We start from the raw sequence: 24,219 nt of genomic DNA on the forward strand, positions 1-24,219 counted from the left end.
AAAGCGTGTCTAGCGGGCAAGCCAGGCCTACTATCCTCCCTAGGGATGGAAGCTTGACCCAATGTTAGCGAACACCCCCAAGCACCTAGCGCGGCAATATTACCAGTTCAAGACTGGCCATATACTAATTAGGGCCTATTTGCACCGAATTAAGGCCCAAGACTTCCCTAATTGCTTAGGGTGCTCTAGGGGGACTGAGACGGTAAGACACCTTCTTATAAACTGTCAACAGTGGTGCCACTAGCGGGAAAAACTATATACCGGCTTGGCCGAAGTGAGGGTAAAGGCCTTACAGGATAGCGAGCAGTGCCCCGAAGCATGTCTATTCTAGGACCCAAAAGCCACTACAGCGCTACTGGCGTTTATAGGGGCTATTAGGGAGCGAGAGGATAACTAACAGGCCTAGGAGCAGGTTTATAAGACTGATAATTAGGGTATTGAGGCCTTGGATGAGGGAGAGCAAGAGGGGGAAGGATAGTGGATAGAGGCGGCCTGCTATTATAGGCAACGCCCAAACGTTAGTGGCCATAAGGAGGGGATAGTGGTTGCTATTTATTATAAGCCTCCGAATTGTCCTGCGCATATAAGTGGCTTGGGGTGAGGAAAGTGTAAGATACCTTGAAAGTATGGATCCAATGGGGGTAGAGGCACCGGTTTATAGGGGGCAACCCCTATAAGCAGGCCTAATCCACACGAATCGCTGTCTGTCATAGCCTAGGGCTCGGTATAGACGTTAAATTTGATTAAATAAATAAATAAATAGCTGTAACCTATTCTTGATTTCTAGGCTGCAGTAGATAAGGTTTCTTTTTATAATTAGAGCTGTATACAACTTTTATAATAGAAATAATATTTATAGCAAATCTAGTCTTATTAAAATTCTAAATATCTTTCTTAGTAATTCTATATTTAATAAAAATATGCTTAAAATCATTAAAAAAGCCACTAATAATTATTAAATCTTTATATAAAGCGCGCTTATAATTATATTTATAAATATAATAGATCTATAGGTCTTACTAGCGCTTTAAATAATTACTCATCTAGCACTTACTAACAATTAATAGTAAAATAATAGAATTATATTTTATAAGTAAGTAATTAGCTATTTACTCTACTATTAAGAGTCTGACAGAGCAGCTATATTTATTTATTAAAAAAATCTAATTATATAGTATAATTTCCTTAGTTTTTAATAATTTAATGTTTTTAGAACGTTTATATAAGTGGTACATATGATCCTGTATTCGCACATAAAGTATTGACTTTGATATACAGTAAACACGTGCTGTTTCACGCACATTAGTTATTTGACCTTTTTTTAACGCGTTTATAGTAAGCAGAAGTCTTCTTTTATTATTTGAAGGGATTTTTGCAGCGTTCTAAGGCATATTGGTGTGGTTATGCGATTTTCAAATGTATGGTTGGTTGAAAGTGGGAGGAAATTGAGAGGGTGTCCCGGGACGCTTATGTGTCCCGGGGTGCTTATAAAATACGTTACTAGGTTTTGTAAAGTTATATAATCTAGGTAATATAGCTATACTATAGACTTATCTGGTGGCTATAGTTAGTACACGCTATATGGCATAGTTAGTTATGAATGGTATCCTTTTCACCATCCCACACATAGTGTTAGGGTCTTAGCCCCTGGGATACTCAGGCTTTGCTCTCGTAGAATAACTGTACCTGGTCCGCATCTGGTTTGTTATAGAAGAATCTTTTGATGCTATACCAGATTTGTTAGAGCGCCCTCGGGATCTACACTCACCTGTATTGATATTTGATAATATAAATTTTTATAAACCTTTTCCTTTTCTTTCTTATATTTGAATTTATTTAATTCCTAGACCTACATAAGGCCAGTAAGATAGGATCTAGTCTATAATATTAGATTTAAATATCTAAACCCCTCTTCTTTATTTAAAGGGTTGAGAATGCGCCATTCTTTTTACCTAAAGGGTTAAGCTATATAATTACTCTTTGTTCGTTTAAGTTAAGCCTCTGAGAACTATATTAACTCTTTTTATTTAGAGGATTGAATTATTATATCGCCGTTTCTCGATGACTGAGTTGAGTATTGAGAAATTTCTCTATTATAATGAATAGCTTACTGAGGAATAGCCTGGACTGAAGGGGTATATCTTTGGAATTAAACTAGCTATTATTAGAATAAATATAATAAATGGAATTTCTTCTAATGAATATATCCACTTATCTATTGCATGTTAAAGGATAAGTTAATAATATAACTGAACTATCTATGCCTGAGATCCCTACTGATGCCATATCATTGGTAATCTCTATATATAGTGTGAATAAACCGTGTCACTCCTTTAACTATCCCAATAAATATGATAATTCTGATCATTCATGATATATGTAGTTCGTGGCAATTCTATATACAAAATTGATGGTTGATGCACCAGTGATTGGAGGACTGTATGAGTAACTGTGGTATGCCTATGGATGGTTAGCAGGAAAGGCCTAGACGAAGGTCTATCTCTAGATGCGGCTTTATGGGAATGTAAATATAGTCACCTTTGTTACACTAGAAGCTTTTTTTACGCATTTTAATATGCTGTTTGAAGATTATCAACTTGTGGAGAAGGCGAATCTTGAATTTAACTGTATATAACAGGGGTGCATCTTTTTCTAGGACTTTATTAGTGAATTTGAACAGATATTACTTTTTATAGAAGGTCAATTATAGACTGATGACGTAAAAATCTTATAACTGAAAACTATGATTAACTAAGAAATAAGATATGTGATTGTTAGGAGCGATATACTAAAGTAGTATAAAGCTTTTTATGAATATTTATACTGAGTAGTGAATGATTTTAAAAAGCTGAAAAGGATTGACAATATCTAGTTCTAATATAAATAGAACACTTTCTGTCTGCTTATAAAAGGAATCTTCCTTAATAGAGAATAGTCTTAAGTCATGGACTAGACATTTATAGATCTGCTAATTAATACTGTTAGAATGGACAACTGTTTTTAATATAGAAAACTAGGTTATATTGTTTAATATTGTCTTAAATCTGTGCTATTTTGTTAGACACTATCTCTAAGGAACTATGGCAAGAAGAAACATGATACATTTATAAGAATATCTAACATCAGAGTAAAGGAGAATGAAACTGAATCTAATATAGGTTTAGATAGTATATCAAAGTTAAAAGAGTAGCTTCTGCGCAAAGTTGCTTGTAGAAGCTAAAATATAAAACAGCTTATGACTTTGAGAATTTTAAGAAGATGGTTGAAAGGTTTGATAGACCTCTATTCAATATAGATATATGGTTAGACTGTAGAACCAATGCTAATGTTTTAATTAATAGTGGGTGCCTCACCTATGGAATCATCAAAGAGACCTTTGCTTGAAAGAAAAAGCTGAATTATAATATTATTAAATCTAGATCTATTAAGGGATATAATGGTTTGGTATCTCAATATATCAAAGAAATTGTATGCGTGATATTAGATATCAGGGGAAATATATAGAAGAAAGCCTACTTTTATATGGTTCTAAAGTGCGAATATGATATGATATTGGGTCTTTTATAGATGGAATATCAATATATAAGAATTGACGCTGCTAGAGGCCGACTAGAATTCAGGAATGGAATATCTGTTAATAAAAAGAATCTATTATAATCTGAGTATGTCTCTTAATAGATCAGTATAGCTGTAGTAAACGCTTTAAAAAGGATATAAAGTAAGAAAAAGGAGGTTAATATATTTATAGTCTCTATATAGGATATTAAAAAAGCTCTAGCTCTGAAACTATAGACAGACCTAGAGAATAAGCTATTTAAGCATTACCACGAGTTTTTAAAACTATTTAATTTAAAGGAAGCTGATAAGCTATCATTGTTATATCCAAATATCGACTATTAGATTAAACTAATTAATGTCAATGCGAAGGGGTGTAAGTTAGAAATATTATAGGACCCTCTTTATAATATATTATAGAAAGAATTGCTAGTTCTATAGAAAACTTTTTATAACTTACTGTTGAAGGACTTTATATATGTAAGCAACTCGCCTACTACAGTGCCGATACTATTTATAAGGAAACCTAGAGGAGAATTACGCTTCTATATCGATTATTAGGCGCTTAACGCTATGATAAAAAGAAATTAATATCTATTACCATTAATACATAAGACTTTATAATAAATATCTAAAGCCTGATGGTTTATAAAGCTTGATGTTACAGTGGCCTTCCATAAGATATACATTATCAAAGAAGATAAGTAGAAAACAGCTTTTTGAACCAGGTTTGGACTCTATAAATGATTAGTAACATCTTTTAGCCTTATTAATATACCGAGCATATTTCAATAATATATTAATTGGACCCTTCGCGAGTTTCTAAATAATTTTATATCTGTCTATCTAAACAACATGCTTATTTTTATAGAAGGTAGCCACGCGCACCATCGGAAATAGATAATAAAGATGCTAGAACACCTGCGCACTGCAGGACTACAGCTAGATATCAATAAATGTGAGTTTGAGGTATAAACAATAAAATACCTCAGATTTATATTAAAAGCTAGAAAAGAGATCTAAATAGACCTTGCGAAAATCTCTACCATTTTGGAATAGAAAGTCTTAATATATATAAAAGATATATAATTATTCTTAAAGTTCATAAATTTCTATTGATAGTTTATCTAAGAATATTCTAATATAATCTATCTGCTGACAGAACTGATTAAAAAAGAAACTATCTTTATTTAGACTAAAGCTGTTAATGAAGCTTTTGAATAATTAAAATAAATATTTATAAGTAACTCAATACTAGTATAATTTAACCCCAAGCAGAATATAATTATGGAAACCAACTCTTTAAGATATATTATAGAGGGGACATTATTATAGTATAATAACAAAGGACTTTTATAAATCTACGCCTACTTCTTCTGAAAGTGTATACCCGCGGAGTATAATTATAAGATCCATGATAAAAAGCTATTGGCGATAATAGCATATCTAAAGCAATAGAAATCTAAACTAATTAGTATTAAAGAGTTTATTATTCTAACTAACTATCAGAATCTTAAATACTTTATGCAGCTCTAATAGTTGAATAAAAGATAAATAAGATAGGCTGGTATACTCTTACGCTTCAACTATAAGCTTTAATACTGGCTAAGGCAACTAGCTACTAGACCTGATACACTATCATAATACTTATAAGATATATCTGATAGAATTAATAATAAACGCCTAGCATACCAAAATAAGTGTCTTATTAATCTTAACAAGGTATAGAGAGACTATCTAGAACAACCTCCCTAAGGTCACTTATCAAATACTACACTTAAACCCCATGTCTACGCTACTTATATAGAGCATTTAATGTTAATTAGAGAATAGTAGTAATTAGCTAAAGCTAAGGATAAGAATTATAAATGAATTAAAGAGGCTATATACTAAAAGCTTCTGTGGTTCCTTTAAGACCTATAACTTTACACTATAGTATCTGAATACATGATTAATACAGTGGACTGATTACTATTTTAAAACTGATAATAGGTACTAAATAGCAAACTATTCCGTACTCGTATTATATAAGATATGTATGACTCCTATCTTACTGGATACCCAGACTGAAACATGACCTATGCTATTATAGCCCAACAACTATATTGGCTAAATCTATCTGAGGATATCTAAAGGTTTATAAATAACTACAACAAATGTGGTGTAAATACTGTATGGAGACAATACTGATAAGGGTTATTAAAACCACTCTTTGTTTCCTCGCGAATGTGGTGAGATATTAATATAGATTTTATAGAGAAACTTTTAATGTCTAATAAGAATACAAATCTCATAGTAATCGTTGACTGACTGGGAAAAGGAATTATATTAGTACTATGCAAACACATAGATACTAAAATAGTGATATTAAAGTTTGTTGACCGATTTATACATGAATATAGACCGCCTAGCAGTATTATATCAGATTAAGACACACAATTTGTTAATGATCTTTAGAAAGACATATATAAATATCTAAAAATTATAAGATAATTATTAACTACGTATTATCTCTAAACTAATAGATAGATAGAATATACTAACTCTGTGGTGGAAGAATACTTATAGAACTTCTATATCTATTTTTAAATTGACTGGAGCCTACTAACTATAATTGTGTAACTTGTAATAAACAGGCATGACGCTACTGTAACTAGTATTAGTTTTTTCTTCCTAACCTATAGATACAATGTTGAACCACTCTAGTTAGATAAAGCTATCCCTACATCTAAGCAGTAAAGACCCGCTGTTAAATATGTAAATAATATAGTTACTAAGCTACGGCAGGTCTTTGATATAATGTAGACTAAGTTTATTTTAGTATAGCAGCAAATAGAAGATAGTGCAAACTATTATTAAGAAACTCCTCTAAAGTATAAAATAGGATAAAAGATATAGTTAGATCTTTAGAATATTCAGACTGAATAACCTTCAAAGAAGCTGAACATCCAATATATGAAATATACTATACTAAAGAAAGTAGGATTCTATATATATCAACTCAATGTCCTTGGAACTATTTATAATATTTTTTATATAATATTTTTTTATCTTATAGACACACGTCCGCTCCCTTTACAGACCTAACATGATTACTAGCCACCAGTGTATCTAGTAAAAGGTAATAAAGAGTACCTAGTTAATAATATACTTAATAAATAGACTATATATTAGGGCCGCAGATATATAAAGTAATACCTTATCTGTTAGACCAGATATGCGCGATCTATATAAGAATCTGCCTAATCTATAAAAGACACTAAAGTACTCAATTACTGGCTTTAACATTACAATGTCTTTATCAAAGGGGGGGAGTAATGTTAGGATCTTAATCCTTAGAATACTCAGGCTTTGTTTTTATAGAATAACCACATCTAGTCCGCACCTGGTTTGTTATAGAAGAATCCTCTGATACTATATTAGATTCGCTAGGGTGCCTTTGGGATCTATACTCGCCTGTATTGACATTCGATAATGTGAATCTCTACGAATCTTTTCCTTCTCTTTCTCACGTTTGAATTTACTTAATTCCTGGACCTACATAAGGCCAGTAAGACGGGACCTAGCCCGTAACACATAGCCCATAACACCCCCAATGAAAAAAACAAGGGAGCCGAGGCGTACTTCCGGGCCTCATAGCTTGGTTACTAACAGCTACGATTTTACGGCGCAGAGAGAAGACTTTAAACAGAGAAAAAAAAAACATTTGCCTAATCACTTTTCCCATGGCAGACCAAGAATATTGGATAAAAGCAAAAGATTCTTTAATCAATCCGACAGATCCGGATTAATCGCTTTGGAAATGGGCAAACAAGAACATGGTCCGAGCCAGATTTATTCCCTTTGAAAATTAAATAATAGGCTGTTGTTACAAAAATAGAGCTTCAACGTCAGGGACCTAGCCCTAACGTACGCATTACACCTCGTTATTATACTAGGTCGATAAGAACCACGACTACTACTACCACTAATAAATTAAATATGCACTGAAAAATAAGAGTTTCACCCATCAGGATACTCATCCTGTATGTTGCTTACAAACCTTCTCTCCTCCTCGTCCCATCTTTTGAAGTGTTTCCCAGCAATAGCTAAAAGACTGCCCGGAAGCTGCGATAACGTAGGCTTGATAACCTCTATATTCTCCTCTGCAACGTATCGCACGCTTTTATCCTCGACACTGCGAATCCTAGTCAGCGCGTCGATAATAAAACAAAAACAGATCAAAAAACCCACTGAACATGATAAAAACTTTGGTGTCTGCCAGCCTGGAGCTGATCAACATTCATCCGTCTCATCCAATGTTCTCCAGCTCCGCACTCTGGGTCCCAGCCTATGATCATTGCCGTGTAATTATAACGCCGGTGACGAAAAATTTCTCCAACCTGATATTCGATAGTCTTTTGTACATCCTTGCGCCGTCGTACACTCCTCGGTGTTTCATCAGCAGCACGTATAGCGTGGAGACTCTCCATCAGATGTCTAAGTTCCAGGAGCCCCTCAAACAGAGGGAGGACGTGTTTTTCAACTAAATATATATCCCAGGGAAATTCCGAAGCGAAAACGTCCATAAACCAGGGAAGATGTCGCCGGATCTCCATCAATCTTCCGTACGGATTAACAAGCATAAACGACCAAAGGCCGGCATACCCAGCACTTTCGATATCCACTTTTGAAAATTCGGAACCCAGTATGACACGCACTGAATTCATTACATTCCTTCCGCATCGCAACACGATTTCTGATGTCTGAGACTCTCCAAGAAACGTAGATTGCTCTGTCGGTGACGCACCCAGAAGATTCAGCTGACTCTGCAAGTCAGCAACACATGTTTCTTCCCCAGATCGAAATGGGTCCATATACATGGGCACGCCGACGTTGTCTCCGTTTAGAGAAAAGCCGTCCATGTCAAGGCCTGGCGAGGGAAAGATAATAACCAGAACGTGGAAGGGAAATCCGCATGGGTGAGCGTTGAGGCCAAAGTGCCGAGCAATATAGCAAAATATCGAGGCGGATATTAACGGCAAAGAATTGTGCTCTTGGTCCTTGAGGGCAAAGCCAAGAAAGTTATGTTCAAGGCTGTGGTACTCTCTACCAGGTGCAATTCCGGTGAAATTATTTAGTCTCAAAAAAGATGCAATATGTGATGCTCTCTGGCGGGGAGAGAGGCTTTCAATGTCCGGGTTCCGATTTGAAAGGTCCTCTGCCACAGCATTGAGCATGTTACTAACCTGTGACCTTTTAGCATTCAAATCAAATTGAATAATGGAAATATCCAATATACCTCTTCTAAGCTTTCAATATGGCCTTGAGAAACAAAGAGATCAAAGCATCCCAAGGCACGTTCAAGAGACACGGTCTCGCCTTCTTCTCTCAGTTTAGCCCACTCGGATACAGCCATGTTCCGATTGAGACAGTCCATAATGGTATTACTATAGTATCTTAAAAGCACAAGCAAAGTCAGAAACCGCTGTATACAGTAAGTATGTGCAAGTATCCACACACCTTCGAGCTAAGTGATCATCTTGGTCATTTCGAGCGTGTGCATGGCGCGTGAGCGTATCTTTCACATCGTAGCCAAGATCCATAATCGATTGGACCTTTTGGATACGGCCGCATTGGCTCGAGAGAATATTATTCAAAACCTTGGTGGTTTTGCTATCAACTCTGTGCCTCTGGACGAATATCGCTTTCCAGTCGATAGAGGAAGGAGGCTGCTTCATTTTGTTCTCGACATCATGCTTTCTGTCCCAGTAATGGAACAGCGTCTTGCAATAGTATCGCCATACTGCTTGCTCATTCGCAACGCTGGTGAACCTCCGAGCAGTCCTCTCGAGTGCCAGACATCCATGCGGGTCGAGGTATTGCAATATGAGCTGTAGAACTTCGTCAGGAAGAGAAGTCAGACTATTACGCATAGTCGGCCACGATTCAGGAAGTACGGTGTGTGAAGATTTTTTCCTTTTTTCTTTTAATGTGCCTTTGTTGTCTGATCCTACGGCAAATATTGACAAAAACGAGTTTCGCGAGGTGGAAGAAGTTCGAGCTCGAGCACGTTGTTCCGCGACCCGCCCGCCACAATGTCCGTCCACACTCCACACACCCACAATCCACCACGCCGATCTCACCACCCAACCCACCCCACTATGATCTTGATCTGCCTTTGAGGAGGAATATTCAAAAAAGAATATGGGACAGAGTCAGTCAACCAATACTCGTAAAGGCGACAGCCAAGCCGAGGATGGGAGTGACCATCGAGCTGACTACTACAAGTTGCTGGATTTGGAACGCGACGCATCAGAGGAAGAGCAAGTCTTTGATCGCTATCATTCTTGTTTTTTTCTTGCTGACTGACTTTGTCGCAGTATCAAAAAAGCTTATCGAAGGAAAGCTTTGGAACTGCATCCTGACAGAAACTATGACAATGTAGAAGCTGCAACCAAATTATTCGCCGAAGTGCAATGTGCATACGAAGTTCTATCCGATCCCCAAGAAAGGGCATGGTACGATTCGCACCGAGATGTTATTTTCACGGAAGATGGATCGCAAGGTGGTGATGAAGGGGGCACACCAGGACGGTTTCGAATGACAACATCTGAAATCACAAATCTGTTGTTGAGGTTCAACCCTCGCATGGACTTTTCAGATTCCCCCAACGGGTTTTTCGGCGGCCTGAGAGACGTTTTCGATCAGATCGCACGCGAAGAGGAGCTCGCGTGCCGGTGGGAGAATGCACAACCCGAAGACTATCCGAGTTTCGGCCACAAGGACGATTCCTTTGACGATGTGGTGCGTCCATTCTACGCAGTCTGGGCCAATTTCTCAACGAGCAAGTCCTTTGCGTGGAAGGACACGTACAAATTGAACGAAGCCCCGGACCGTCGAATCCGGCGGTTGATGGAGAAGGAAAACAGGAAGCTCCGAGACGATGCGATACGGGAATACAATGACGCTGTGCGCTCACTTGTCGCGTTTGTGAAAAAGCGCGACCCGCGGTACAAGTCGAATATGCAAAGTGAGGCTGAGCGACAGCGTACGTTACGTGAAGCCGCCGCTGCGCAGGCTGCCCGGTCTCGCGCCGCTAATCAAGCCAAGCTACAAGAGCACGTTACGCCAGACTGGGCTCGGGTGGAAGAAGTCGAAGACGAAGAGAATGACAGCTCGGAATCCGAAGTGGAACACTTTGAATGCATCGTCTGCGACAAAACATTCAAAAGCGAAAAGCAATTCGAGGCTCACGAGCGCAGCAAGAAGCATACAAAGGCAGTCAAGCAGCTCCGCATGGAAATGAGGTTTCAAGATGAAGAACTACAGCTCTTTGAAGATTTGAAGGTGGAGGAAAAGTCCGGGGAACGAGAACCCAATGATTCAGCTACTACCGGACCAGATACGATAGCAGAGGAGATACAAACACCATTGCAAGCTTCCAAGGATCCGAATGACCCTAATCAAGACTCCCTACCCCAAACGGCCTCGCCATCATCTGCTTCGGACGATGATGACGACTACACAGCCCGAGAAGAAGTGCAGTCCAGAATAAATGCTGACCATTCAAATCAAGGGAACTCTGATGTTGAAGCACCAGATCCTCTGAAAGAGCCATCTCCTAGCGATAATATAGACGCTCCAATACCAAAAATAGGAAAGGCCAAACAAAAGAGGGCCAAAAAGGCAGCAGCACAGGCGACAGGATCCCAGCATAGCTGCTCGCAGTGCCATGACGTGTTTCCCTCTCGAACACAGTTGTTCTCGCATATAAGAGAGGAGGGACATGCTCAGGCAGTTCCAAAGGCACAGCCTTCACAGAAGAAGGGTAAGAAGAAATAGAATTTCGAATCTAGAATCTATGTCTACGAAAATGTTATGACCATGTACCATGATCCGGCTCAGATCTAGTGAGAAAGAAAGAAAAAAAGAAATGTTGGTGCAGTATATCTTAACCCAGACCTGCACGGGAATTCTTCATGACTTGAGTCACCGGTTGCAGGATACCCTTGTTGTTCGTAGCACCCAGAGCTGTTCCAGAACTCCAGCCCATCTTTTCCAGCATTGCCCGACCCTTGTTATTGGCTGCGATTTCTGGAGCAGCGCCTCCCACGACGTCCCCTTCAATGTACCCGAAATCGCCTTTGCTGCGCTGTAGATTTTTCCCTTTCTTTGGCTCTTTGTCGTAGTTGCGTGGCCGCATATTCCCAATCTTGACGAACCGAGGCTGGGACAGGATCTTGTCGAGCTTCACACTATGCTTGCCATTGAAATTGGGGGTCCTGACAGTCTTGTACATGACAGGATATCTGGTAGACCCTTTGCCTCTCGATTGTGACTTGAGGGACACGGCATTTGCAAGTTCATGTACCACCCTCCTTTGCTTCTTGTCCATGGGTGGCAGATCCAAGCTACAGAAAATAATTAGTGTGGTACATTGAATTGGGTTAAGACAAACATACGTGTCAGCAGAAGACAGAAGAAAGCCCTTGATTTGCGTTTTCACCTCTTCCATAGTAATGCCAGCTCCATCTGCGGGTAGTTTTGGCCGTTTTCCAAGCAGGCCCTGAGCACGGAGTTGTTCTCTTTCTTGCTTCTTGGCTTTCTTTTTGTTCCTGTCTCTCTCCCAGCCTGCCTGTAGTTGCATCTCGAGATCACTGTCGCTAAGGTCAAAATCAAGCTTGCGGCCTTTCTTTTTCTTCTTCTTCTTGTGGAGACTGTCACGTTCAATGTCCATAATATCGAAATCGGCAAATTTCTCGTAGTCAAGGAAATCGTCGTATGCGTTTGTACGGGGAAGTTTTTGTGTCATGTTTTTCGCTTTCGAGTCCTGGGGAGGCCGACGTTGGGAGTACGATATGAGGTCACTTATCGATACTGACACCTCACTATCGTCGTACTCCTCATCCGTAGAGTCATCCTGTGATTCCATCACTTCTTTTCCTACGGGTTCACTGTTGATCGGGTCAGGTAACTCGTTCTCGGGAAATGCGCCTTTGGGTTTTCGAGAAGCGGAATGGCTGTTATGTTTCTGCTTAAAGGCCACTGCCCTGCGCATCTTCACTGGGTTTTCGTCTGATAAATCTGACTGGTCGTCACTAGTAGACGAGTCGTCGGGCATGGCATATTGGGAATCCATGTTTTCGACATAGTCGGCCAGTATCGCATCGTCATTTTGGGCAAAAAATGCCTGTTGGAATCGTTGGCGCGAGTGTCTCTTTTTCTGAGCACCGGTTACACCTCGCAGTGTTATTGGAGCGGGGTCGATGGTTTCTCTGGTGAACGGCCCATTTGCGACCAGGGTGCTTTCTTCAAATGTTCTGACCTGCACTGGTGCTGGTACGTCTTTTGCACGCACGCGGCTGTTTTCAAGATTGGTTCCGGTGCTTCGAGTGCCGCCCCGCCCGTTGAATATAACCTCGTCTTCGCTGCTATCAATGGTGCTGGACGTTTCAAGGTTCGGCGGGGTGTAGTCGACGAGCTCTGCAGGGGCTGTTGGGTCTTCACCGTTTACGTCTGTGAAGAATAGGTTGCCATCTGTTGTTGCAGCGTGTGCTGTGCTGCTCTCTGTATGGAAATGCATTGGGACCAGCTGACCTCTGATGAGTGATTTGGTGGTAGTACAGAGTGTGGCTGACTCATGCCCAGGCTCTTGGGGTGTCTTTCACGGGGTAGCGATTTACCGAGACATTGCTGCGTGTGTGGTGTTTATCTGTCTTCGGTCTGTGTTGTGGTCGATGAGATATGCGGTGTTTGTCGCGTTTCGTCTCGCGGGTGTTGTGTTTGATTGAACTCTTCAAAAGTTCAGCCTCAATTCGAGATAACGGGTTTATCGCCGGCTTAGTCATTGTGCGGGCTGGCCACCCTCACAGGCCGCCTCTGTTGTTTCTGATCTCTGCATGGTGCGAGTGATGAGTCTTTATTTCTATGTGTATTTTGTTTTAGAAATATGTCTATTTACGGAATATTTGTAAAAAATTAACCCGATTCCACAGCTTTGAGGTTGATCGAGTACTTGAGCGTCAAAGGAGCTCCAGCCTTATCTATTGGCTGGGCGCGGATCCCCACCGCGATGCTGCCTGAGGCCTGTCCGCGTGCAGTGCGTCACTCCCTCTTGAGCAGGACATGCAACCAAGACAAGTGTTTCTGTTTAATGGCATTTTGTTCTTGTTGCGAGTTTTTATCTTTGGCTAGTTGACACTTGGTGTATACTTGATATCATCAAGTCACGCCTATACTCGCATGTTTATTCGACTACTACCACGGTAGAGCTATATATATAATACAACCTCCGCATCAACAAACACCCCGCACCACATCAACATTACCACTCCACTCTTGCTCACAACCAACCCGGGAAGCTTCACCACAGAAGCAAACCAAGACCACAAGTCATGAATAATATTGATATCGGTCGCTACAAGCGTATCGTCCAATATTTCTGGGACCCCGAACCCAAGAACGACGAAGGGCCCGGTTCTCGACTGTGGTGTCTCGGGAGCCAGTATGTCACGCAAGACGAGGACTTTGTTCTACTAGACCCAGCAGCCTCCAAAGAAACGACAACACAAACCTCACTCGAAACAGAAACCGAAACACAGCAGAAAAACAACCAGACATCGCCAGACGAACCAAGCACAGACTACCAGAGCTCCAACAAGCCGCTGGCGGAGAAGAGGCTAGACACTACTACTACCACCACTCTTGGCTGGCCCAAGGCATTTCTGGACGATTTCGAGTCAAAAGTATGGATGACATACAGATCCAACTTTCCAACCATTGCCAAATCCGAAGACCAAAATGCGTCGCAAACAATGTCGTTGGGCGTTCGACTGCGCAGTCATCTCATCGAAGGGTTTACGTCAGATACTGGCTGGGGCTGTATGATACGTTCGGGCCAGAGTCTTCTTGCCAACGCGATATTTGTCTCACAACTGGGTCGAGGTAGGGCATATTTACATGATCTTCACGTGATTACGTCTAGAATATTCAAATGCTGATAGCTACAGACTGGCGCCGAGGAACGAGAGAGGAAGACGAGGGCAGACTGCTATCTATGTTCGCCGACGAGCCCGATGCGCCCTTTTCCATACACCGATTCGTGAATCATGGGTCGTTATACTGTGGAAAGCACCCCGGAGAATGGTTCGGTCCTTCTGCAACGTCTAGATGCATAGAGTACGAAGACTCATCCCAAACACCCAGACCCATAACTGACGAACTGGCAGAGCCCTCTGCCAAGATCATCCAGACGCGGGACTGAATGTCTACGTGACCAACGATAGTTCAGACGTCTACGAAGATCGATTCAGAGCAGTCGCTCTCGACAAGTCAGGCCACATGCGACCGACCTTGATCCTGCTCGGTATTAGACTCGGAATCGACCGCGTCACGCCGGTATATCGCAAAAGCCTCGAGGCGGCACTGACGATGCCACAGTCGATAGGAATCGCAGGGTAAGTCATTCCTACGAGATATGCCAAACAAAACGCACTAATAAAATGTACAGGGGCCGACCGTCAGCTTCGCATTACTTTGTAGGCGTCCAGAACCCGTATTTCTTTTACCTTGACCCCCATCATACTCGACCTGCACTGCCGCCCAGGGAAAGGGGACAGACGTATACACAAGAGGAGCTGGACAGCTATCATACCCGCAGGCTCCGGCGGTTGCATATCGATGACATGGATCCCAGCATGCTCGTCGGATTCCTTATCAAGGATGAAGATGACTGGAGCGACTGGAAGAGGCGCATTCAAACACCCCAAGAATCCGGAAAAGCCATTGTTCATGTTCACGCTGCTAGCTCTGACGCAGCACCCAGCCCGACGCACGAAAGAGCGACTGCGCTGGATGAGGTTGAAGCACTGGACGATAGCGAGCTAGACGAAGATTAAGTAGACGCGACTTCTCGCAATACAACTAGGAATAAGAGGAAATAAGAATAAGTAAAATGTGCACTGAAGTTTGTGTTGAATTTCTAGAATGAGACTGTCCGATCAAGCCCAATCCCGCGGTACGATAGCCCACGTTCACCACATGTGAATTGCAACCGTAAAATTCATCCGGCCAAGTAAAGAAAAAAGAACCATCCCATGACGCATTAGAAACCCACTAACACCCATACCCGCTGCCTCGATTTGACAGCCCGAAGCAGCTAAAAAGTACAATAAAAAAAAGAGCAAAAAGGTTTAAAAAAAACGTTCATCGACAACCCGTTTATTTAGCAGAGGAAGAGTACTTGGTGACGGCCTTTGTGCCTTCCGACACGGCGTGCTTAGCCAATTCACCAGGCAGGATGAGGCGGACAGAGGTCTGGATTTCCCGAGAAGAGATGGTGGACTTCTTGTTGTATGAGGCAAGCTTGGAGGCTTCAGTGGCAACGCGCTCGAAGATATCTGAATCGGAAATTAGCCTTCTGCGACGCGTCGACAGCGAACAAGACGCGACTTACCGTTGACAAACGAGTTCAGAATCGACATGGCACGGGTCGAGATACCAGTATCGGGGTGGACTTGCTTGAGGACTAGAGAACGCGACGCGTTAGTAAATAAAGGACGCGAAACAACAAACGGCGCAAAAACGCGACCGAGAGACATACCCTTGTAGATGTACGAGGAGTAGGTCTCCTTGCGGGTCTTGCCACGCTTCTTCTTCTCGCCAGTGGCAGCGGTGGCAGTCTTCTTGCCAGCCTCCTTCTTCTCAGCAGGAGCCTTGCCAGCTGGGGCCTTGCCACCAGTGCTGGGCTTCTTTTCGGCAGTCTTGGGAGGCATGGTGAAAATCGTAAAATGTGAGATAAAGAATTAATTCAGAAAGACTGAAGAATGGCGATGGGATGAGACAGGAGTAAAGCGTGGGATGAGAGAGAACAGGAGTTTGGGAGAGGGCTGCGCAGATGCCGGGGAGTGGTGTGCTCTTATAGTGGCCTGCGAAATGGCTGGGTGATCCAGGGAGCCAGAATTTCAATACCGTCACGGCGCCGTATGATCCGTATGATCATTCGCGCAAGAAGCCGCTTTAAGCTGCGCGGCGGGCAGCCGACCCCGCCGTCGAGCCCGTAATGGCTGGTAACCGGCGCCCGTAACGCACTAGCCACGGAGTGGAGCCCGGCCAGCCAGTCACAGCACGCGGGCGGCTTGTTGTTCTTGCGCGTTGACGCGTCTGATCCGCCGGTTGATTGGCCAGCTGACCTAAGCGAGAAGTGATCTGGAAGGCGGCTCCTGGCGTGCACGTCACCCAAGGCGCATTCTTATAAACGTCTCCCCCCATCGCCTCCATCCCGCCCATCTCTCTCTCTTCTGCTTTGCTATCTTCTCCCACGTCCATCTTCGCCTACTTCACGCGTCAATTACCACCTTCTACTTTTCCCAACAACCCATTTCATACCCCAATCCATCAAAATGACTGGAGGCAAATCTGGTGGCAAGGCCAGCGGCAGCAAGAACTCGCAGTCGTACGTGTTTTTGTTTTATATATACTTTCTGGGTCGATCAATCTTGCTAATTTCTCTCACAGGCGTTCGTCCAAGGCTGGTCTTGCCTTCCCCGTCGGTCGTGTTCACCGTCTTTTGCGCAAGGGCAACTACGCTCAGCGTGTTGGTGCCGGTAAGCTCCGGATTGCCGTCCAAGACGCGTCGTTTTCGTATATCTAACTTATTATCCAAGGTGCCCCCGTCTACCTGGCTGCCGTTCTTGAGTACCTCGCTGCCGAAATTCTCGAGTTGGCCGGAAACGCCGCTCGTGACAACAAGAAGACCCGTATCATTCCCCGTCACTTGCAGCTCGCCATCCGTAACGATGAGGAGTTGAACAAGCTTCTGGGTCACGTCACCATCGCCCAGGGTGGTGTCCTCCCCAACATTCACCAGAGTACGTGCTCTCTTTTCGAGTTTTGGTTTCAAACTCATTCTAACGCGTCGCAGACCTTCTCCCCAAGAAGACTCCCAAGAGCGGGAAGAACCCAAGTCAAGAATTGTAAACGGTTTCATTTCATTAGTTTTTTCTTTTCGTTCGGCGTGGTTTGGATTATTGACGAGGTAATGGGGTTCTGGACGGGACACATTCATGGCTCTTGTTTTCTGCTTTATTTTCAATGGTTGTACATTATGTCCGCGGACATGGTCTCTGGCAGCTCGAGGGAGTATTCGCACCGTATCTGGTGCGATCATAAATTAGCCCTTAAATACAACTACTCTGAGCTTTACTTTTACTTTACTCGCTTTTTGCTCTTCTGCAATCAACTCGTAGCAAACAATTAGTAGCAGCATGAAATAGTTTATCTGGTTTAAACTCGAACGCTATGCTACTCTTAAAACAACGATATTTAAACGAAGCTCTTGATATTTTTGCTATAATTACAAACTCGTCTATCAATGAGGAGCGGGTGCATCTGCGTCTAGAAATGAAATAGTCAGCATACGATCCAGCAAGCTGCAGAGGAACGATTGAAAGGTGATAGCAATTGCAGCAGCTTACAGGGTAAATCGCGCGCCGGAAGGTTTCTTTCGTATTTCGAGCCTGCGAAAGCGTTAGATAGGTCGGTCCATTCTGTCATGGTGTAATTGAGCTCATACCTCCAGGGGCCGTGGGAGCACGGTATGGATCGGGGTGCTTCCAGTTTTCCAAAAGCTTCTCTGTCTCGCGAAGCAGAAGCTATTTTGCCCTTTAGCTACACATTCTCTTCCGCTTGAAAATAAAGAGAATCTCCCTCTGTAGAAAATCCTACCTTTTGCTTGCGAGGATCTCGCACGTCCCGGTTGGCGTCGAAGAGCGATCGAATGTACACGGCCTGGCCGCGCCAGATGTGCCTATGCACGGCCCAGTCCAGAGATAGCTTCAAGCATCGACGGTATAACGACCTGGTGACGTTTTAGCTGGGCTGCAGCGCAATATCAGGGTGGTCGAAGAAGACTAGCACATACGCTGCGGGTTGGAGCGACATCGTTGCACGCCAATCGAACGATATCTGTGCATTGAGTGTGAGCGAATTGCAAGATAATTGCAGCAGAAACAAAGCAACTGAGAGCCACCCACCGGAATTCGACTGTGCTGGATAGTATGTGGCGTGTGGTCGTCGGGTTGACGTCGTCGCGATCGATGTGCAGGACGAAGCGTGGTGACTCTAGTGAGTTGTATGTAGTATTGCAGGGTGTGCCGCAACAGGCCGCCGTAGCCGGGACTACGACGGGACGGGCAGGGACGCCGGGTCCGGCTGCCCGGGTAGCCAGCTTTTGGATCAAGCTCATTCCAGTATTTGCCGCATCTCTTTTCCGCAACCCATTGCGCTTCTACACCTCAAGACATCCTTTTTATTTTTGTCTTTCTGTGTTCTCCTGTTGAACGCACTGCCTACTGGCAATCTCCAAGGGTCGCCTATCTTTTTTTCGCATCGCGCATTCAAGCCGAACAAGCTCTTAGCCGCCAGATGTCCACAATGGCCTCCCGGTCTCACTTGGTCCGTTTGCCAGAGCAAAGCCTTCGGAGAGCTGCTTTCAACTCGAAGAGGTCTTGCATGCTGTGGCAGTCGTCGCGCGCTCTGTCATCCAGTGCATTGGGGTCGCAAAGAACTCCTGTCCTTTCCCGCAAGTCCCTGAGCCTTCTCACGAGGTATTTATCGACACTTGCTCCTCTTTTTTTCTTGAGTCGTGGTTATCTGACTGAGTACGCGCTTGCAGCATACCGTCCTCTGTCCAGTCAAATCTGAATGGCCTTGGGAGGAAACAGGTCCGCTTCTATAGTTTGTCTTGGCCCTGCCTGCCCTGTGAACTATATACCTAACCTTTGATTCTAGCGGATTCGATTGTCAAGGTCCCAGAAATGGCCGAATCGATTACAGAGGGTACTTTGAAGCAGTTTTCAAAACGTATGCATTCCCTCGCCAGTGTTTTTTTGGAGGTATCTAACCCGTTTTTATAGAGATCGGTGACTTTGTCGAGCGCGACGAAGAAATCGCAACTATCGAAACCGACAAGGTAAAAAGATCTCGTTGTATCTTCACTTAATGCTTCTTAGCTGACGTATGGTCATTTTATAGATCGATGTCTCCGTCAACGCCCCAGAGTCCGGTACTATCAAGGAATTCCTCGTCAGCGAAGAAGACACCGTCACCGTGGGACAAGATCTCATCAAGCTCGAACCTGGAACGGGTGGCGGCTCCAAGAGCTCGGAAGCACCAAAGGAATCCGCAGAGGAGAAACCCAAAGCCGAGGAGAAAAAAGCCCCAGAGCCAGAGGCCCCGGCCAAGCCCAAGGAGGAGCCTCAAGCACCAAAGCAAGAACAAAAGCAACCTCCCAAGCCCGCGGCTTCCAAGCCATCAGGACCTCAGCCGACTGAGCCTGCCAAAGCCGGAGCCCGTGAAGAGCGTCGCGTATGTCAAAGTCTGAACAAAGTTTGGGTCTTTAATAGCTAATGTTTGCAGGTTAAAATGAACCGGATGCGCTTGCGCATTGCCGAGCGTCTCAAGCAATCCCAGAACACTGCCGCTTCCCTTACCACGTTCAATGAGGTCGACATGTCATCTCTGATGGAATTCCGCAAGCTGTACAAGGACGACATCTTGAAGAAAACCGGCGTGAAGCTTGGATTTATGAGCGCCTTCTCCCGCGCTTGTGTTCTCGCCATGAAGGACCTGCCGGCCGTCAATGCATCAATCGAGGGTCCTAACGGAGGCGACACCATCGTGTACCGAGACTATGTGGATATCAGTGTAGCTGTCGCGACTGAGAAGGGTCTGGTTACCCCGGTTGTCCGCAACACTGAGAACATGGATCTCGTCGGCATCGAGAAGGCCATCGCCGATCTTGGCAAGAAGGTACGAGTTTAAAGGCTATGTTGCTGGGGCATTTTCTGACAAGTCTACTAGGCTCGCGACAACAAATTGACTATTGAGGACATGGCTGGCGGAACCTTTACTATCAGCAACGTGAGTATCTCTTGTGAAAAAAAAAAAAAAAAACACGCATGTTACTTGTACTTACTGTTACAGGGTGGCGTCTTTGGCTCGCTCATGGGCACGCCTATCATCAACTTGCCTCAAACTGGTATGTATTGTCTGAAATTATTTGCAACATTTCGCTAATCTGTACCAGCTGTCCTCGGACTTCACGCTATCAAGGAAAAGCCCGTGGCAATCAATGGAAAGATCGAAATCCGACCGGTTTGTTCAAACGCAAGTTCTTGTTCGTTCGTATGCTGACATGTATTGGCAGATGATGTACCTGGCCCTGACCTACGACCACCGTCTCCTCGACGGCCGAGAAGCAGTCACATTCCTTGTGAAGGTTTGTTTCTCAATATTATCTAACCCACAAGCGACATATTTGCTAATATCTGTTTTACTCCAGGTCAAGGAATACATCGAAGACCCCCGACGAATGCTGTTGGGTTAGAGTTCTTTCGTCGTGATCTTGATGCATACGTACCATTTCGGACAAGCACGATGGTAAAGGCCCGCTCATTAAAAAACACCGGCCAAGTAATTTTCTCTTTGAATTTGCCTGTGCGATGTGTGTGTATGTGTATGTGTGCTATTTTTGTCTGTTTAGAGGTGATATTTGTAGAAATATGTTTCAATTAAATACACATTTCACATGTATGAGTAAAACTGTAATTATCATTATTGTTGTTGTATTAACAACTATCCTGTCTACTCGTCGACGACTCTCGCTGCAGCTGCGTTAACGGCCCAATATTACTCAACCTGAAAGAAGAAGGATCCCAATCCCCCAACTGCCCCGTCTCCAGTTTCACAAGCATCGGCGTTTCCAGCTCATCAAGGATCTCACGGAGACGGGCTATGATCATGGCTTCAAACTCGAAGGCCGGAAACTGCTGCGCAACGCGCGCAATATGCGCTTCTAGACGCGACTCTTCTTCGGCGGGCGGTTGCAGTATCGCAAGATAGGATGATCTCACATTTGACCACGGGTGGTCGGCAGATTGCCATGAAAATGAGTCTTCAATAAGATCGGTCGAGACTTTTCCGAAAACAACATGCTGTTCGAGGACGGATTGGAGCATGAATCTCGCAGCGAGGTGCATGCAAGTCTCTGGTGACAGAATGTTTGATAGCATCGCGCAAAGTTTTTTGAAGTCTGGTAGTATGTCTAATAATGATGTCATTTGATATCTGTCTGCGGCACGTTCTTGCAGTGGTATTTCGACGTTGTTTAGCAAGACTTGGAAATCCGTGTCCTCTACTTCTACTGATGCTGTGTCGCCGTGCTGCTCGTCGCGCTGTGGTCGCGGAGCGCTCCATTTCGACTTGCGAAAACGGTAAACAAATAGCACTGCGACGGTGATCAACTGTAGTTTGGCCTGCAAGTCGCGCGATATCTGCCTCTCTGCATGTTTTGTTGATGAGAGTGTTTTCCATGCTATATGTGTTGATTAGGAGCCTGCTTTTTCTTCTTTCTTTTTTTGAGAGGTCTTACGCACTGTCAAATAGAGTCAGGATATTCGTCTCCTCAATCGGCGGTCGCCCCGCTAGTTCTTCTGCTCGTTTTGTGATTGTTTCGAGTATCGCTTTGCTGCAAATGTAGTCTAGGATCATGGTATCGATCTCAAACTCGGTGGTGGGATCCATGATTGATCTAGTGTTCTTTTGCTGCTTTCTGGCCGCTGTGGAGTGTGTTCTTGCGGTTGCAGCTACCAGCATGTGCGCTCGCTCAATAGACGTGCGATGAGATGGTACATGCTGTTGTGTTGCTAGACCTTGACTCGACAAAAAAAAGTGTGTATAAATGTTAATGTTGTTCAGGTTGGCAGGATTGTCTGGTATAACTGCACCAGTCGTGAGCATCAATTGATGTTTCAAATGTTGTGGGTTGTGTGATGTTGCGTCGGTTATATATATATCCATGGTAACCGCGAACTACCAGTGACAACAACCAGTTGACATTTTTTTCTTTTACACATAATAATAATACCAACAGTTGAATGCGTATTACTGATAACGATATTCGATTTTAAACGCTACACGCTATCTCGCATCCTAGGGTATCAACTCAACCATTAAGCAAGTCGACCAGGGCGCCCTTGCGTACCAACGTCCGAGCCCAAAACTCTACCGCAGAGGAATAATCGTGCCTCCTCCCCTCAGCATATGCATCATCCATCTCGCGAGATTGGATCTCCTCGTTGATGGACCCCAGTATGCCCTGCTGCTCGTCGACCAGGCGGGAATACTCGTCGGAGAGTTCGTCGTTGCTGCATTCCTTATACCCATCGGTCTCACTGGTCTGGTCCCTGACAAGACTCAAGATCTCCTCGGTTAAACCAAACTCTAGTGTCGGCCCAAGGATCAAACAGCTAGAGAGCCCTTCTCTCATTCCGTTCGAATACTCAGTCACGCGGGGATGTAGAACTTGTAGTCGCTTCACATTCAAAGCCAAGCGCTCGATGTGGTCTTGAACGGGGTCTCTCACAAGACTCAATACCGAAAATCCAATATTGCCTTCCTCGTATTCCATAATCCTGTTAATGAGGTGGTTTCTAACCTCGTCTAGCCAATCTTCATCCGAGCAAGGCGCTTTCCTGATATTAGTCACAGTCTTTTACCCGTAAAGCACGCCAAACTCACCAAGATCCTGAGGCTGTCGCTCAAGACCATCGAATTTCCACACCCGGCCCTGTGCGGGCACAAACGCAATAAAGTGAAAGCCTGCCTCAGAGGACGAGCTATCGTCATCATTCTGGGTCTTGGGTGTCCTCCTAGTGGCCTCATTCTTGAGCTGAAGGTCCGAGCTGAAAATATCCATGGAACTGAAAATAGAGTTAGTATGAACTTAGTATAAACAAGACACAAGTTTCAAACATACCGAGCGAAGGAGTTGTGTATTCGTTTTACGAATTCAAAATTTGCTACTGCATCGCCCCGTAGAGCGGGTGTAAAAGGCATCGTGAAATCCTTGAAGTTGGCGAGATGTTCTCCTAGGTGAATCCCCTCGATGTTGTTGACGATATTCAACAAGGCGACGCTGGCGCACGCATTGCTCGTCGTCTGGCCAAAGTTAGACGAGACCAAGAACTAGGGGACGACCAAATGCACACACCTGGTTAGCAAACCATAGCCCATCGGGACAGCTTGCTTCTTGATTCACAGGGTTGTCCTCCCTCCAGTGGAACAGAAAAATCAAACCATAAACCGGTTTACTGTAAACGAAGCGCAGGTTAGCAACACGAGAGAGAACAGGGTCCGTAGGACATGCGGTAAGAAATTCATGATCTTCTTGTCTAGTGACACTACTTCCTGCACTCTGACGCCTTCAACGCCGAACTCGCGGAGCATGACGTTGAACAGGGCCGAGGAAACGTTTAGTATACTTCTCGCAGCTTCTGGAGTGGTGAACCTACTGGTTCCGACTCAACCTCGCAAAACCCGTTCCAATTTTTCCTCTCAGCGACCGCAGAGGGCGCAGTCATATCGTTGATATTCGCATCCTCAGTCGTCTCAGCACTGGAACGGCGTCTCTTAACCCCCATCGTCCGAGGCTGCCCTTGATGTCAAGCTGAGCGTTGTTGTTGTTGTGAGGTTGAGCTCATGCCTGTGAGATGAAGTCTGATCTAATATGAACCATGGAGAAAACAAAGAGCATTTTGCAGGACTATGAGGAGGTACGTTGGGGTGAACGCTGAAAGACAAGGCAGTTGCGACACGTGATTGGCCGAAGCTTCTCACCACGCG

General features: G+C 43.9%; 10 protein-coding genes across 10 annotated transcripts; 4 read left to right on the top strand and 6 right to left on the bottom strand.

Moving 5' to 3' along the window:
- Positions 1-7,599: 7,599 nt before the first annotated feature.
- TRUGW13939_11568 (uncharacterized protein) lies at positions 7,600-9,470 on the bottom strand (the record flags this gene model as incomplete). The annotated part of the gene is made up of 4 exons (XM_035494674.1): positions 7,600-7,732; positions 7,789-8,783; positions 8,837-8,984; positions 9,058-9,470. Coding segments are annotated over 4 exons (1,689 nt in total), but the record flags the coding sequence as incomplete, so codon positions are not given.
- Positions 9,471-9,741: 271 nt separating this feature from the next.
- On the top strand, positions 9,742-11,379 carry TRUGW13939_11569 (uncharacterized protein; the record flags this gene model as incomplete). The annotated part of the gene is made up of 2 exons (XM_035494675.1): positions 9,742-9,886; positions 9,944-11,379. 2 exons carry the CDS (start codon positions 9,742-9,744, stop codon positions 11,377-11,379), a joined length of 1,581 nt encoding a protein of 526 aa, XP_035350568.1.
- Positions 11,380-11,488: 109 nt separating this feature from the next.
- TRUGW13939_11570 (uncharacterized protein) lies at positions 11,489-13,120 on the bottom strand (the record flags this gene model as incomplete). Its single annotated transcript, XM_035494676.1, has 2 exons — positions 11,489-11,948; positions 12,000-13,120. The coding sequence occupies 2 exons, from the start codon at positions 13,118-13,120 to the stop codon at positions 11,489-11,491; spliced, it is 1,581 nt and encodes a 526-aa protein (XP_035350569.1).
- Positions 13,121-13,931: 811 nt separating this feature from the next.
- TRUGW13939_11571 (uncharacterized protein) lies at positions 13,932-15,434 on the top strand (the record flags this gene model as incomplete). The annotated part of the gene is made up of 4 exons (XM_035494677.1): positions 13,932-14,481; positions 14,547-14,715; positions 14,766-14,993; positions 15,047-15,434. 4 exons carry the CDS (start codon positions 13,932-13,934, stop codon positions 15,432-15,434), a joined length of 1,335 nt encoding a protein of 444 aa, XP_035350570.1.
- A 322-nt stretch (positions 15,435-15,756) lies between these two features.
- TRUGW13939_11572 (uncharacterized protein) lies at positions 15,757-16,310 on the bottom strand (the record flags this gene model as incomplete). The annotated part of the gene is made up of 3 exons (XM_035494678.1): positions 15,757-15,935; positions 15,992-16,063; positions 16,139-16,310. 3 exons carry the CDS (start codon positions 16,308-16,310, stop codon positions 15,757-15,759), a joined length of 423 nt encoding a protein of 140 aa, XP_035350571.1.
- A 627-nt stretch (positions 16,311-16,937) lies between these two features.
- On the top strand, positions 16,938-17,514 carry TRUGW13939_11573 (uncharacterized protein; the record flags this gene model as incomplete). The annotated part of the gene is made up of 4 exons (XM_035494679.1): positions 16,938-16,990; positions 17,053-17,141; positions 17,202-17,405; positions 17,459-17,514. The coding sequence occupies 4 exons, from the start codon at positions 16,938-16,940 to the stop codon at positions 17,512-17,514; spliced, it is 402 nt and encodes a 133-aa protein (XP_035350572.1).
- A 391-nt stretch (positions 17,515-17,905) lies between these two features.
- On the bottom strand, positions 17,906-18,477 carry TRUGW13939_11574 (uncharacterized protein; the record flags this gene model as incomplete). Its single annotated transcript, XM_035494680.1, has 5 exons — positions 17,906-17,931; positions 18,012-18,053; positions 18,110-18,188; positions 18,262-18,394; positions 18,458-18,477. 5 exons carry the CDS (start codon positions 18,475-18,477, stop codon positions 17,906-17,908), a joined length of 300 nt encoding a protein of 99 aa, XP_035350573.1.
- Positions 18,478-18,969: 492 nt separating this feature from the next.
- TRUGW13939_11575 (uncharacterized protein) lies at positions 18,970-20,923 on the top strand (the record flags this gene model as incomplete). The annotated part of the gene is made up of 11 exons (XM_035494681.1): positions 18,970-19,142; positions 19,211-19,272; positions 19,327-19,398; positions 19,452-19,507; positions 19,570-19,902; positions 19,954-20,346; positions 20,398-20,457; positions 20,521-20,575; positions 20,624-20,691; positions 20,744-20,815; positions 20,879-20,923. 11 exons carry the CDS (start codon positions 18,970-18,972, stop codon positions 20,921-20,923), a joined length of 1,389 nt encoding a protein of 462 aa, XP_035350574.1.
- A 241-nt stretch (positions 20,924-21,164) lies between these two features.
- Positions 21,165-22,119, bottom strand: TRUGW13939_11576 (uncharacterized protein; the record flags this gene model as incomplete). The annotated part of the gene is made up of 2 exons (XM_035494682.1): positions 21,165-21,910; positions 21,972-22,119. 2 exons carry the CDS (start codon positions 22,117-22,119, stop codon positions 21,165-21,167), a joined length of 894 nt encoding a protein of 297 aa, XP_035350575.1.
- Positions 22,120-22,540: 421 nt separating this feature from the next.
- TRUGW13939_11577 (uncharacterized protein) lies at positions 22,541-23,823 on the bottom strand (the record flags this gene model as incomplete). Its single annotated transcript, XM_035494683.1, has 5 exons — positions 22,541-23,064; positions 23,116-23,297; positions 23,354-23,535; positions 23,588-23,687; positions 23,726-23,823. The coding sequence occupies 5 exons, from the start codon at positions 23,821-23,823 to the stop codon at positions 22,541-22,543; spliced, it is 1,086 nt and encodes a 361-aa protein (XP_035350576.1).
- Positions 23,824-24,219: the final 396 nt, after the last annotated feature.

This window comes from Talaromyces rugulosus, chromosome VI, assembly GCF_013368755.1.
Source record: "Talaromyces rugulosus chromosome VI, complete sequence".
Taxonomy (NCBI): Eukaryota; Fungi; Ascomycota; class Eurotiomycetes; order Eurotiales; family Trichocomaceae; genus Talaromyces; species Talaromyces rugulosus.